At 38.0% G+C, this 15,674-nt stretch overlaps 1 protein-coding gene across 1 annotated transcript in view; it reads right to left on the bottom strand.

The window, feature by feature from the left end:
• LOC131604379 (protein PXR1-like) overlaps nucleotides 1–8,711 on the bottom strand; it is a 36,122-nt gene extending 27,411 nt beyond the window's left edge. The window contains exons 1-2 of the mRNA XM_058876824.1: nucleotides 8,559–8,711; nucleotides 8,171–8,417 (exon numbers count right to left, since the gene is read on the bottom strand). Of these exons, the coding sequence (XP_058732807.1) occupies nucleotides 8,171–8,417; nucleotides 8,559–8,711 (400 nt within the window). The remainder of the gene's footprint in view (nucleotides 1–8,170; nucleotides 8,418–8,558) is intronic.
• Nucleotides 8,712–15,674: the final 6,963 nt, after the last annotated feature.

Genomic DNA, 15,674 nt, shown 5'->3' with positions numbered 1-15,674 from the left:
AACAATAAACTGCTGGTGAGGCTTTGTACATACACCTTCAAAGGCCTCCACTCCATCCAGGTTAGGCTTTACAAGCTTTCAATTTACGGTTTTCATTTAAATTACTGTCAAATATAAACTGTGTCTATATTGTTTAGAACTACGTCTGAGTAAAACTTTAGGACAGTTAAACTATATATATATATATATATATATATATATATATATATATATATATATATATATATATATTATAGGACTATGGCCTAGGATTGAGAATGTCTTCCCGGTGAAGGCTCTTTCCTAATTAGAGGTCTTTAGTTCAAACCCTCAAGATGAATTATTCCCGGTGAAACATCTTGAAAAAGCCTTAGAACCCAAAATAGGATACATCCACCCAAGAGGAATTATTCCCGGTGAAACCTCTTACCCATTTTCTTAGAGCCAAAATAAGTTCAAAAACCACATAGCTTTCTCTTGTGCTATAACAAGGACCCTCGATGACCCTCGATTAGCCTCCTCTTGGGCTTTGTACAAGGACCCACAGGCTTCTTAAAAGCATTCCCAGCTTCCTCTTGAGCTTGTATACAAGGACCCATCAGGTTTCTTATAAACATAGAAACAGGTCTTTAGTCACCTTTTAGCCTATCCTGGTGAGTTTCTTCCATTCTTCAAACCAGACTTTAAACAAGCTAAGAATGTCTCAATCTCACATTGAGTACACCTTTTGGAATGAGAGACATGGACAGTCTCTGTCACCCTTATCTTCCATAATTTCCCTTTAGCAGAGTCTATGATCCATATTTGTTTATCCTTAGTCAGTGTCAGCCTTAATCTTGGGCTTTAAACAAGAAGTCTCAACTAGTAATCTTTCTGCCAAAAACCCCTGGAAAGGGTCAGCCTCCATTCATTCATTCTTTCAAAAGACAAACTCTCCAGTAGAGTAAAATCCCTGGAAAGGGTTAGCCTCCAAAAATTGAACTTTCAAAAGATAAATTCTCCAGCATAATAAAACCCCTGGAAAGGGTCAGTCTCCATTCATTCTTTAAAAAGATAATCTCACCAGTCTCAGTCAGTAAAAGACATATTCCTCAATAAAGAGTCAGCCTCAATTCTGGGCTTTGTACAGAACACAAAAACTTCTTAGTTTAAGTCAACCCCATAGAGTCATCCATACTCAGTTTCCTCAACAGTCAGCCACAACCTTGGGCTTCATACAAGGCAGAAAATAATGACTTCCCCAGCTAAGAGTCGGCCACAACCTTGGGCTTCATACAAGGCACAAAAATAGAGTCTCCCTAGGTAGAGTCAGCCATAATTCTAGGCTTTGTACAGAACACTAAAAAACCTTTCAATCATAAAACAAAATAAAACACTCTCCAACTAGAGTCAGCCTCAATTATGGGCTTTGTACAGAACACAAATCATTCAAGAGTCAATTTCCAGTGGAGTCATCTCCTAGAGTCAATAAAATCAATCAAAAAGCATCAAGCTTGGGCCTCATACAAGCTAGCTAAAAATCAAATCTTTCAAACAGTAGGTAAACATAGCTTATCTCTATAGAGAGATATTTCTCCTATCTCACCACATTCAAACAAACAAACATTTCAATTTCAACTTCAATTTTAATCATTCTCCCATTTAGGACTTTGAAAGGCATGCTCTGAGGCAAACAAACCCAGACTTATACACTTTCCCTAATTTGGATGAGAATCCTTCTTTCATTCAAGAGGCATGTGGCTGTCATACTTGATCAACCAAGTAGGCTCCCTCTCTTAATGAAATGAATTCAGCTTTTCTGTCACTATTTTAAATGTTTGTGGTGGAATAGTATAAATACCTCTCTGTAAAGATGATTTCATGTCTCTTTACTGTAAACAGAGATTTAATTCAAGCTTCAACCTTGAGCTTCAAGCAAGGCACCAAAAATATTATTTTCCCTAATTAGTTCTCCGAACTACAAAAAGCTCTGACTTCCATTAGGGATATATAGGCATTGAGGTTCACAAGGAATCTCAGCGAGCTAATAAAAAACCAAAAATAGTCAGTCTCTCTTTCTTTTAATAAAAATTCAATTCCTTCTCCTAACACAAAGGAGAAACTTTCCCAATTAATAAGCAACAAACACAAACACATAGACACAGAGAAGGTTCCCGTAGAGTACTACGGATATGTAGGGTGCTTAAACTCTTCCCTATGTATAACCGACCTCCCGGACTCCAGAATTTCTAGTCTAGGTGAATCCCCACACTTAGCAAACTCCTAGGGTTTATTTGAGATCTTTTTCCCCGTTCCTACTCGTAGGATAATTAAAAAGTTCGTGTGATATCGTAGGAAGAACTGAAACAAAATTCATCCCGCCCCGGGCGCATTCTCCTTCCAAATTCCGCGTGAAGGGTCTAGTGTGCCGTCCTCCCAAGTGAAACGGGGAGGTAAAAAAAACAACACCACAGAAAGGTAAGTCAATTTCTTTAAAATCAAATAATAAAAAATGCACTAACGCTTTTCAGGCGGAAGAAGAAGATTCTGAAGAGTCAGAATCAGAGGAAGAAGAAGATGAACTCTCTATGATCTCCAGAAGAGTAAATCAACTCTGGAAGAGCAAATAGAGGAAGATCAAGAACTTTAGAAGTTCCAAGATGCCTGAAAGAGGAGAATCTTCTGGACACAGAAGATCTGACAAAAAGAAGGTCACGTGCTTTAAATGCAAGGAGCCATGACATTACAAGAATGAGTGTCCAAAGCTTCAGAGGGAAAAGCCTAATAAGAAGTTTCAAAAGAAGAAAGGCCTTATGGCTACTTAGGATGACTCAGATTCATCAGAATCAGAGTCAGACTCTGAAGACGAGCAGGCTAACATAGCGCTGATGGCTACTGTTGATGCTGAATCAGAATCTACATCAGAATCAGACTCAGACTCTGAAGAGGTATTTTCTGAACTGTCTAGAGATGAGCTAGTTTTCAGTTTAACTGAAATTCTAGAAATCAAGGCTAAGCTTAGTATCAAATACAAAAAGCTGAGAAAGCTTTTTGTATCTGAAACTAAGAAGCTTGAATTAGAAAATTCTGAACTCAAAGAAAAAGTTTTAAAACTATCCAAAGCATGAACAATATTCTTAAGGAATATGACTTGAGTTTCAGGAAGTTCTTATCTAGAGGTATTGGAAGAAGTCAACTTGCCTCTATGATATATGCAGTTAGTGGAAACAAGAGAGTTGGCATAGGCTATGAGGGTGAAACCCCATACAAACTTGAATCTGTTGATGATATGAAAATCACATACAAACCTTTGTATGATCAATTCAGGTATGGCCACTCCCATGATATTAGGCTCACACCACATTGGCTCTGGAACCATAAGCATTGGTAAATCTCCCTCTATAACTAATGTTTTGCTAGTAGATGGATTAGCTCATAACTTATTGTCCATAAGTCAATTAAGTGACAATGGTTATGACATAATCTTCAATCAAAAGTCTTGTAAAGTTGTAAGTCAGAAGGATGGCTCAATCCTATTTATAGGCAAGAGAAAGAACAACATTTACAAGATTGATCTTCAAGATCTTACGAATCATAAGGTCACTTGCCTCATGTCTGTTAGTGAAGAGCAGTGGGTCTGGCACAGAAGATTAGGCCATGCTAGTTTGAGAAAGATTTCTCAAATTAACAAACTTAATCTGGTCAGAGGACTCCCTAATCTGAAATATAAATCAGATGCTCTTTGCGAAGCATGTCAGAAAGGGAAGTTTTCCAAACCTGCATTCAAGTCTAAGAATGTTGTCTCTTCCTCTAGGCCGCTAGAACTTCTACACATTGATCTGGTTGGCCCAGTCAAAACAGCATCTGTCAGAGGGAAGAAATATGGATTAGTCATCATAGACGACTATAGCAGATGGACGTGGGTAAAGTTCTTAAAACACAAGGATGAGTCTCATACAGTGTTCTTTGACTTCTGCACTCAGGTCCAATCTGAGAAAGAGTGTAAAATCATAAAGGTCAGAAGTGATCATGGTAGCGAATTTGAGAACAGATTCTTTGAGATGTATTTCAAAGAAAATGGTATTGCCCATGATTTCTCTTGCCCTAGAACTCCACAGCAAAATGGAGTTGTAGAGCGAAAGAATAGGACTCTACAAGAAATGGCCAGAACCATGATCAATGAAACAAATATGGCTAAGCATTTTTTGGCAGAAGCAATTAACACTGCATGTTATATTCAGAATAGAATCTCCATAAGACCTATTCTTAATAAGACTCCTTATGAATTGTGGAAGAACAGAAAGCCCAACATTTCTTATTTCCATCCATTTGGATGTGTATGTTATATTCTGAACACTAAAGATCATCTGCATAAGTTTGATTCTAAGGCACAGAAGTGTTTCCTTCTTGGATATTCTGAACGCTCAAAAGGCTACAGAGTATACAATACTGAAACATTGATTGTTGAAGAATCAATCAATATCAGATTTGATGATAGGCTTGTGAAGGATAGAAAGACACTTAGAAAGGGGGGGTTTGAATAAGTGTAGCTTTAAAACTTGTAAGATAAAAACAATTTGCACAATGATTTTTATCCTGGTTCGTTGTTAACTAAACTACTCCAGTCCATCCCCTTGGAGTGATTTACCTCACCTGAGGATTTAATCCACTAATCACACGATATTACAATGGTTTTCCACTTAGACAACTTTTAAGTCTTCTAGAGTATACTGATCACAACCTGATCACTCTAGGAACAATCTGCTTAGATACCCTCTAATACTTTTTAGAGTATACTGATCAACAACCTGATCACTCTAGTTCTTACAACTTAATGTAAACAAATTCTTTTAAGAGTTACAATGCTTCTAATAAAGCTATTATCACAACTGTGATTTTCTCTTAAGTTTAAGCTTAATCTCACTAAAGTATTACAACAACAATGTAGTGAGTTTAAAGATGAAGTTAGAGAGCTTTTTGAATTTGACAACGTTTCTGTATATTTGCGCAAGTGTTGTATATAGCTTCTTATCAGAACTTCATATATATAGGCGTTTGAGAAGATGACCGTTGGGAGCATTTAATGCTTTGCGTATTCCGTACATCATTGCATTTAATGTTTCACTCTTTTGTCAACTACCTCGAGCCTTGCTTTCGATGTGTCTACTGACGTTGCCTTTTATAGCTTTCAACGTTCCTTTTGTCAGTCAGCGTAGCCTGCCATCTAGTACTTGCTTCTGATCTGATGTTTGTGTGAACAACGTTTGAATATCATCAGAGTCAAACAGCTTGGTGCAGAGCATCTTCTTGTCTTCTGACCTTGAAGTGCTTCTGAGCGTGATACCATGAGAACTTCAGTGCTTCTGCTTCTGATCTCAAGTCCTTCTAATGCTTCCATAGACCCATGTTCTGATTCTGCTTGACCATCTTCTGATGTCTTGCCAGACCATGTTCTGATGTCGCATGCTGAACCTTCTGAGTCAGTGCTTCTTGCGCTGATTTTGTGCATACTCTTTATATAATTCCTGAAATGGAAATTGCATAGTATTAGAGTACCACATTATCTCATACAAAATTCATATACATTGTTATCATCAAAACTAAGAATATTGATCAGAACAAATCTTGTTCTAACAATCTCCCCCTTTTTGATGATGACAAAAACATATATAAATGATATGAATTTGCAATCAGAATATCAGACGGCTAAAGACAATTACACAGCTATAGCATAAGCATATAAACATAGTGTGTGAATATGTCTCCCCCTGAGATTAACAATCTCCCCCTGAGATAAATAATCTCCCCCTGAAATAAATACTGGAAGAAATTTATAAATAAAGGACTTCCCTGAGTATTTTTCATTTCAGTTGAGACGATCACATATGCTTAGATCTTCAGGACATTCATAGCTTCTGATTCTTGCTTCCATAGGACAGCTTCAGAGCTTGAATTTCTTCTTGAATCATTGCATGCTAGATTGTATCAGAACATTGTTGAATGTACCAGAGCATCATCAGAGCATCTCTACATCCTGAAATGTTACAGAACAAACTAAACGACAAAAGTCAAAGCATGAATGAGTCAGAACATAAAATATGTATCAGAACATATAATTATGTATCAGAGCAAACAATAATGTTTCAGAGCCTATTTTAGAACTAAAAACATGCATCAGAACATATAAGGAATAAGAATGTGTAAGAGCATATTCTGTCATTAGAATATCAAAACATTCTTCCTTCTTGCTTCTGATCTTGAAGCTTTACAGCACTCAGCTTGCTTTTCCCCATGTCTTTGCTTCTCATGTTGAGCTTTTAAGAAGATCTTCACTTCCTGCAAAACACTCAAAGACATAGAACTTGCAAGTTCTGTTAGAAATGTGGAGACTTTCTCCCAGCAACTGATAATATAAATCAGATCATTTATCACATTTTCTCCCCCTTTTTGTCATAACATCAAAAAGCATAAAAGATTCAGATGAAAAAACAAAACAATATGAGAGAAGAAAAGATAATTTTCATTGATTTCAAAAGAGAGAATTGTCAGAAGTACAAGGAAGATGCATAGAAGACAGATGCAAGAAACAAAGAAAAACAACTAAGACACAAAGACTAAGATGACCCTAGCTTAGACATAATCTTGGCCAGCATGTCATGAATCTCATTGTTGCTCTCAGTCTGCCTCTCCATGAAGGTGCGGAACTCAGCATTGATCGTGCCTTGCTAGCTCAGCCTGATTCTTCTGAATAACCTCTAGAGTCTTCGCCAGAAGAGAGGGTTCACCAGAAGAAGCTTCACAACTTCTGTCCAGAGGGACAGCATTCTGAACCGCAGCTTCCTTAGTCAAATCATCACCTTGATTTTCCTCAACAGGAATAGTTCCAGCAGGATGATCTTCAGCATCAGCTTCTTCCATAGAAGCATCTCCTTCATATTCTGCAGCAGGCAGATCAGAATCTCCATTCTCAAGAGCTTGAAGAATGGCAGCAAGATTCCTTGGGGCAGAAGGACCTTCAACTTCTGGCGGGTCAACAACTTCTGGAATGACCAAGTTGGGGTCTTCCTCAGAAGGATTCTCCCTCAGAAAGTCAAACAGAGATTTGAAGTCTCCAGTCAGAACTGGATACTTAGGTCTCCAGACCACCATATCTCTGCAAGGATTAGCTTCCATTGCCGCAGCAATCCTTGCTTCTACAAGCTCATCAGTGAATTCCTTCTCTTCAAAAATATATCTCCCTCCGAGACGACTGAACCAGAAGTCTTCATAACTCCTAAGAATTCCACAAGGGCGTGGAGCAAGTTCTACACAAATTTCCTGAAGTTCTTCAAAGTAAGCATCTGCTTTTCTTCGGAAGATTCTCCAGAATTTTCGCATAGCAACATCATTTAAGCCAGCATGTTCAACTATTCTGAGAGTATCAAAGACTCTTCTGAGGTTCCTCTTTACCATTTCATAAATTACACCAATAGGGTATGCTCGGCGGGATTTTATTTTGGTTATGGAGGAATCTGGGTTTGGGACAGAATAGGGTTGAGGCTCTCTATCCAACCGAAAAGATGATCCTGCTTCATTCTCAGAATCTAACACTACCAGTTCAGCTTCAGGACGAGGCTTGGGAGTGTAATTGCAGTCACGGAGCATTTCTCATGTGATGCAGAATCTGGAAGATTAGAAACAGAGGGATTGTTTTGAGAGGTGGAAGGAATGGGTTCATAGTTTGCATGAGGTGGGGGTTGAGAAGTGGATATATTTGTGTGAGGTGGAAAGAGAGTTTGTAGGGGTGGTATATCAAGGACAGGGTTTTCAAGGGCCTGGTCAGAAGCAAGGTTGGTTGTGGGTGGAGAAGAAGGAATGAGATCATTTGTGATGGGTGAGTGAGAAGGAGTAAGAGTTTTGGTTACAGGAGAGGAAGGAGGTGTGAGAACATGGATGTTTATGGGTGATTCTGATGGGGCTTTTTCTGGTTGATTTGCTGGTTCAGGGGTTTGAGCAACAGCTATTGGTGCAACTTCTGAACGTAAAGCAGGAACAGAATCAGGTTCAGAGAGATGAATACCTTTGGATACCTTCTGAACTGCTTCAATCACAGCCTCAAGCTTCTTCTGCTTCTTACTCTTCTGCTCTTCCACAATCTTAGCCTTCCCAAGAGAAATTTCTCTTCTTCTGGCAGATTCCAGCTTCTCATTCTCATTTTCAGCAGTCTTCTGACCTTCAACTTCTTGAGTTGTTGGTCCTTGAGTGATTTCTTCTTGCTGATTTACAGCTTCTGCTTTCTGATTCACAGCTTCTTGAACTTCCTCATCTTCATCTGAGGCATCAATGATCAACTTTCTTTTTCTTTCCTTCTTCTTCTCAACAGCCTTTTCAGTATCAACATTTTTATTCATCTTTCTCTTCTTCTTATTCTTCTTCTCAGCAGATTCCTTTTCATTCTTCTTAGTTGCAACTGAAACACTCTGAACTCCTTCAGCAACAACTTCTTCTTGAGCAGCTTTCTCAACAATAGTAGCAGCAGCTACACTCTAGACTACCTTCTCCTGGTTATCAGAAGGATGATCAAATTTTCTTTTAGTCCTTCTTTCCTTCTTCACAGCTACTTCAGGAGCAGCTTCTGAAACATCTTCTGATGCAGCAGGCTTAGAGGTGGAAGCTTTCTTGCGACCTCCTTTAGCAGGAGCACCTTTTACTTTTTCTTTTTCTTCTTTTCCTTCCTTGAGAGAATTCAGATAACTAGTTCTGACTTCTGGCATCTCACTTCTGAAGAAGGGTTCAAAGTCAGCAAGAATAGGATCTCTTCTGCTTCTTGCTCCAGGAAGAGGTTGAGGGGTTTTGATGATAGCATCAATAACACTCATCTTTCTCAAGGTGAGAGCATTCAAGCAACTTCCAGTATTAACAACCAGATCTTTGATGGTACCTTCAGCTTCCAAGTTCTCAACTATCTTGGAATGAACCGGAAGGTTTGTAATGATTCTTCCAAAAGGAATAATAGTACACTTCTTTATTCTGAAGGCATTTCTGGAATCCCTCACAGCATTCCACATGTGGTTGAAGATTATGTAGATAACATCAACCTTCTTCTTAGTGGCAAAGCAATACAGAATGTATTTCTGCTTATTGTTGACAAAATCTGCAGCATGTGTTCCTTTCATGTGATAGAAACACCCCAGAAGAATCTTGGTCCAGATTTTGTAGAGATCCCTCATGTCCTTGACACGTTTTGTCTCCTTTACGTCTGTATAAAGAGTAGTCAAAACCTCTTCCCAATCAGCCCTTTGATCAATTTCATGAGCACCCTCAGGGTTTCTTAGATCAAACATCATTCTCAGGATGTTTTCAGTAACAACCACGGACTTCCCATGGACAAAGGACAAAATAGATTTAGGGGCAACAACAGCATGCACCCAAAATTCCTTTACTAGATCTGGGTAAAACGGTCCACAGAACTCAGCAAACAATGAAGTCCATCCTTGAAAAATGATATCTTCTTTAAGGTGAAATCCATGTTCTTCGATACTATCAAAATCTACCATGAGTTCACAGATAACTTCCAACTCCTTTTTGGGAATAGAGCAGGCGATAACCGGAATAATCTCCTGATCTTCTTCATGAAGATGGAGAGGGACAGATGAGCCAACATTGTGAGACGATGAAGCAGCCATTGAAATGGAACTGAGATTGCAAGAGATGTATCTGGGTTTGCGCTTAGGGTTTGAGAAAAGACCAAAAAGGTTGCAAAAATGCATGCAAGAAGAAGAGAGAATGGGAGCGAAAAAGATAAACGTTATGATTTGAAATGTATTTATAGAGACGGATTTGAAAATGAATGCAATACAATTTTGAGAATGAACAGTTGCAGAATCAAATGAAATCAATTTCATTAAATGATGAGTGACGTTAGGTGAGAGATCGTGGTAAATGAAATGATTCAACACAGTTACCTAGGTCGGCGTCCCATCAGATTCTCTCACGCTTTTACTAACCGTACAGACACGTGTTCATCATCAGAATATACTTGATGACAGCTGTGTTATACTGAATAGAACTTTTCATCTTCTGATTCTGATCACTGCTTCTGATTGTTATTCTTTAGAAATGATCTAGTTCTGATAGGATCCTCTTTCTTTCCAAGGATCACCTCTTCTGAATGAGCTGAGGTGAGTCTAGAAGATCTTCTGACTGTTGGCTCTTCAGAAATTCTAAGATTCTCTAAAGATGCAGCAACTTCATCTTCTGATCCTTTGCTTCTGAGACTTTCATCTTCTGAAACTTTGCTTCTTGGTTCTGCTGCTTCTGATATATCAATATCTATATCTGCAAAATTCTCAAACTGCTTTGGCTTTTCAAGACCAAGCTTATCATCAAATCTGATATTGATTGATTCTTCTACAACCAATGTTTCAGTATTGTATACTCTGTAGCCTTTAGAGTGTTCAGAATATCCAAGAAGAAAACATTTTTGTGCCTTAGAATCAAACTTACCAAGATGATTTTTAGTATTCAGAATGAAACAAACACATCCAAAAGGATGAAAATATGAAATGTTGGGCTTTATGTTCTTCCACAATTCATAAGGAGTCTTATTTAGAATAGGTCTTATAGAGATTCTATTCTGAATATAACATGCAATGTTTATTGCTTCTTCCCAGAAGTGCTTAGCTATATTGGTCTCATTGATCATGGTTCTGGCCATTTCTTGTAGAGTCCTATTCTTTCGCTCTACAACTCCATTTTGCTGTGGAGTTCTAGAGCAAGAGAAATCATGGGCAATACCATTTTATTTGAAGAACTCCTCAAAGAATCTGTTCTCGAATTCGCCACCATGATCACTTCTGACCTTTATGATTTTGCACTCCTTCTCAGATTGAATCTGAGTGCAGAATTCAAAGAACACTGAATGAGACTCATCCTTGTGTTTTAAGAACTTTACCCATGTCCAGCGGCTATAATCATCTACGATGACTAATCCATATTTCTTCCCTCTGACAGATGCTGTTTTGACTAGTCCAAACAGATCAATGTGCAGAAGTTCTAACGGCCTTGAGGAAGAGACAACATTCTTAGATTTGAATGCAGGTTTGGAGAACTTGCCCTTTTGACATGCTTCACGAAGAGCATCTGATTTGTATTTCAGATTTGGTAGTCCTGTAACCAGATTTAGTTTGTTAATCTGAGAAATCTTTCTCAAACTAGCATGTCCTAATCTTCTGTGCCAGACCCATTGCTCTTCAGAAACAGACATAAGGCAAGTCACCTTCTGCTTCTCAAGATCTGAAAGATCAATCTTATAAATATTGTTCTTTCTCTTGCCTGTAAATAGGATTGAGCCATCCTTCTTACTCACAGCCTTGCAAGACTTTTTATTGAAGATTATGTCATAACCATTGTCACTTAATTGACTTATGGACAATAAGTTATGCGTTAATCCTTCTACAAGAAGTACATTAGTTATGGAAGGAGAGTTACCAATACTTATGGTTCCAGAGCCAATAATTTTGCCCTTCTGATCTCCTCCAAACTTGACTTCTCCACCAGATTTAAGCACCGGGTCTTGGAACATAGACCTTCTTCCCGTCATGTGTCGCAAGCACCCAGAGTCCAGGTACCATGACATTTTGTGCTTTGTCTTCTTTGCTGCTAAGGATATCTCTTCAGAATTTGATTCTGATGTAGATTCTGATCCATTATCCACTATGGCCATCAGTGCAAGGTTAGCTTGCTCGCCTTCAGAGTCTGATTCTGATTCTGATTCAGAATCATCTCATGTTGCCATAAGAACCTTCTTCTTATGAAACTTCTTTTTGGGATTCTCCTTCTGAAGTTTTGGACATTCATTCTTGAAGTGTCCAGGCTCATTGCACTCATAGCAGATGACCTTCTTCTTGTCAGATCTTCTGCCACTAGAAGATTCTCCTCTTTCAAGCTTCTTTGAACTTCTGAAGCTCTTGAACTTCCTTTGCTTGCTCTTCCAGAGTTAGTTTACCCTTCTGGAGATCATGGGCAGTTCATCTTCTTCTGATTCTTTCTTCTGAGGCTCATTTGCATCCAGCTCTATCTCATGGCTTCTCAAGGCACTGATTAGCTCTTCCAAAGAAACCACATTCAGATTCTTTGCAATCTTGAATGCAGTCACCATTGGACCCCATCTTCTGGGCAAGCTTCTGATGATCTTCTTTACATGATCAGCCTTGGTGTAGCCTTTGTCCAGAACTCTTAATCCAGCAGTTAGCGTTTGAAATCTTGAGAACATCTTCTCAATGTTTTCATCGTCCTCCATCTTGAAGGTGTCATACCCCAATTTTTGACCCTAAGATCACACATCATTTGCATACCAATCATCAATCAAGAAATTTAAACCTAGATCTCTGCTTGCAATGTTGTGCTCAATTCATCTGCAAAGGAATCATCGAGCACCCATGTTTTAGTTTGTGTATATTGTTTTACTAACCAAAATACCAAAAATATTGCCTTGTGCTCTTGTATGTTTGTGTTTTGTAGGTACCAAGTCAAAATACCCATCAAAGGAGCATTTTTCAACATTTTCACTGTGCAAATCGATTTGCATAAGGTGTAAATCGATTTACACAACTGTTTCTGCACCAGATTTGCTTCTGCCATCAGTGCAAATCGATTTGCATAAGACAGCAATCGATTTGCATAACTGTTTTTGCCCCAGATTTTGCCTTTTTTCAGCCATGTAAATAGATTTGCATAATGTGCAAATCGATTGCACCAGCACGAATTTGGAAAAATGAAGGCAAATTTCAGCTTTTTGAAGTGTTGACATCATTTGCAAGCATGGGAAGCATGACTTGGTTCTTACATTTGATTTCCTACATCATCTAATCATGTACCCTCATGTGATTGCATCAAGACCATTGGATTTCATTTTTGGCTCCAAATCACTTTTCCAAGCCTAATTCTATTTTACAATCCTAACTCCAAGCCACAAAATTTCCCAAGCCTAAGTGCTATAAATTGAGGCACTCCCCTCTTCATTTTTCAAGCTTTGATAGCCAAGAAACTTATTGCAAATTCTCTCCTCACCTCTTCCAAACCCATCACTCAAAGCTCTTTCTCTTCCACACAAATTAGTGAGTCACATCTTGAACCTCACTAATTTAGAGCTAAACCTCAACATAAACACTACTTTTCTTCATCAATTGTGAGAGATCAAGGCTTGTGGTTGTGTGTTCTTGAAGAAGATTCAAAGTTTGTGAAAGATTTGGTAAAATTCTAGATCCAATCCATAATTCAAGATGTGATCCATTGTTGTTTATGCTTGATGCACCTTTGGTGCTACATTGATGAGATTTGCTTGCTTAATTGATACATTTTCGTGCACAAATTGATCCAAGATCACAAGGTGTTTGGTTTTATGTTTAAACAAGTTTTCTTCTCTTTATTTGCTGTTTTTTTGAAAACTGTGTTGTGCAAATCGATTTACATCTTGTGCAAATCGATTTACATAACTGAAAACTGCGCAGATTTTGAAAACAGAGTTATGCAAATCGATTTACACTCTGTGCAAATCGATTTACATCTGGGCAGAATGCTTATTTTCGTGGTTTTTGACTTGTTTTTGGTTCTAACTCATCTTCTACTCCATTCTTTTGATATTTTCTTTGAATCACAAGTTAGAGGCCTAATTTCTCTCTAATTTCAATGGACTTAGGGCGTTGATAGGATGAGAATCCAAATCCGCAATATTAAGTGATTGAAATTATGGATGAAAGGAGCTTTTAATGTGGTTCCATCTTTTACTTCTTTTTATTTTGGTCGATGAAAGTCTTAATGCCTTGAGAATTCTTATGGATTCTTGGTAAAGACTAGATCACTCACCTATTTTCTTTTCGTGCGGTATTGCTTTCGGAAAACGATCTACATATCGTTCTTCTCGCATGCATTAGCACATAAAGTTTTGACCGGCCTCGTTGTAGGGTGATTTCTATATAAATCACTTGGCGATCTGCTTAACATAGCGCAATATTTCGTGTCCCGAATAAAAAAAGATCAAATATGGAAGAGAATTGTATGCGGTTGATTTAAGACTTGTGGAGGTTTTTATCGTGTAGTCGCTATGATTTTATCAAGCTTCTGATAAGCCCCATTGACTTTAAATCCGAGTACATCATTCACTCACCATTGATCTCCTACTAACTTTGATAACATACTTGACAAGCTTCAAGATGGTTATCTTTAACATTTAACAACTAACTTTAATTTCCGCACCTTTACTATATCGTTCTTTATATTACCGCTCTTTATATTACCGCTCTTTATATTTCTCGCTTTATCGCTTTATTTTATCATTTCATCATATTTACTTTCCGTCATTTTTTCTTTTGTCCACTTGGACCATACTCTATTTTTCTTGCTAAAACACTAATAAATAACCAAAATCTAAAAAATACATAAGGCTCTCTTTGGACTATCAGTTACTATCCCTAGCAATTTGGAGATTCGGACTTATGGACCTAGTACCTTTGGATTCATTCTATTACTATCATGCGATTGTTCTGTCTGTCTGGCATTGTTCTGTTGTATGTTTATGTGTGCAGGTATTTCCTTGAAAGCCCTTGATGGTTAATTCCAAGGCATTGAGATAAGGATTTTACCCAAAAACAGCCGTTACTCTGCCCAATTTTTGTCAGAATCTTAATGTGCTTAGTGAAAAATGGTGCTAAGACAATAAGTTCATCTGGACCCCCAAGTGTTAATGTGTTGGTATTGATAAATCCAAAGGATGGGAAAATTACCTTGGCTCTTAATGTCAAGTGTTGGCTTCTTATTCGGTTAGACCGTTTCTTTCCTTAGCTTTTATTTTATGCATTAGGTTAGCCTCTTCATCTCCTCCCATTCTTAAATTTTCAAAATCTTCTCCCTTTTTCCAAAATATTCTTATGTTTGCAAATCTTTTCAAAACCTTTTTCTTAAAAATATCTTTCGCCCTTAGTGGCTTTTCTTCAAAAGTTTAGACACCGTTAACTGTCGAAACGAGTGGTTATACCCCACGATTTTGAAATTGATTGATAATAACGAGATCTTTTCCGCGTGAGAGAGCTAGTGGCATACTCGTTGATTTTATCCGAGTTGGAGCCCTTCTTTCATTTGCGATGCAAAGAACTTGTTTGTTCTCATGCTCAAAATCAATGGCTGAGTATTTCTCTCTAACGACACCAAAGTGTTTATTCGTTTTTAAAACGTTTTTCCCAAAAGCGGAACTACATTAGCTCTGACTTCTCCATTGCACCGAGGAGGTATGTAGGCACAAGGCTTAACGCTTTGCCGAGCTTATTTTAAAAATAAAACAAACCGTTTTTTTTAGCACACACACAACACAGATTTTCAAAAAGGTTCCTGTGGAGTACCACAGATATGAGGGGTGCTTTAAACCTTCCCCTCATATAATCAACACCCGTACCTGAGATCTCTTTCTTGTTTTAAAAACAAAACTTTGGGTTTTTCGTTCTTTTCCCTTTTCCTTTGAAAAAATAAAGCGCGGTGGCGATTTCAAACGGAATATTGATTCGAGTCAATCCCATGGCTTCGATATCAGATTTTCCCCGCTACAGAAAAATGGCGACTTCACTGGGGATCCAGTTTTAAGTGTGTTAAGCCTATTTTTGTTTATCTGTGTGTTTTGTATTTGTATATATTATTGTGTGCTTTGTTTGTTTATTTTCTTTTTTTTTCTTTCTTTTTGGTGCTCG

Source organism: Vicia villosa, linkage group LG5 (genome assembly GCF_029867415.1).
Source record: "Vicia villosa cultivar HV-30 ecotype Madison, WI linkage group LG5, Vvil1.0, whole genome shotgun sequence".
NCBI lineage: Eukaryota > Viridiplantae > Streptophyta > Magnoliopsida > Fabales > Fabaceae > Vicia > Vicia villosa.
The sequence above is the reverse complement of the archived record's forward strand: the minus strand, read 5'-3'. Positions and strand labels throughout refer to the sequence as shown.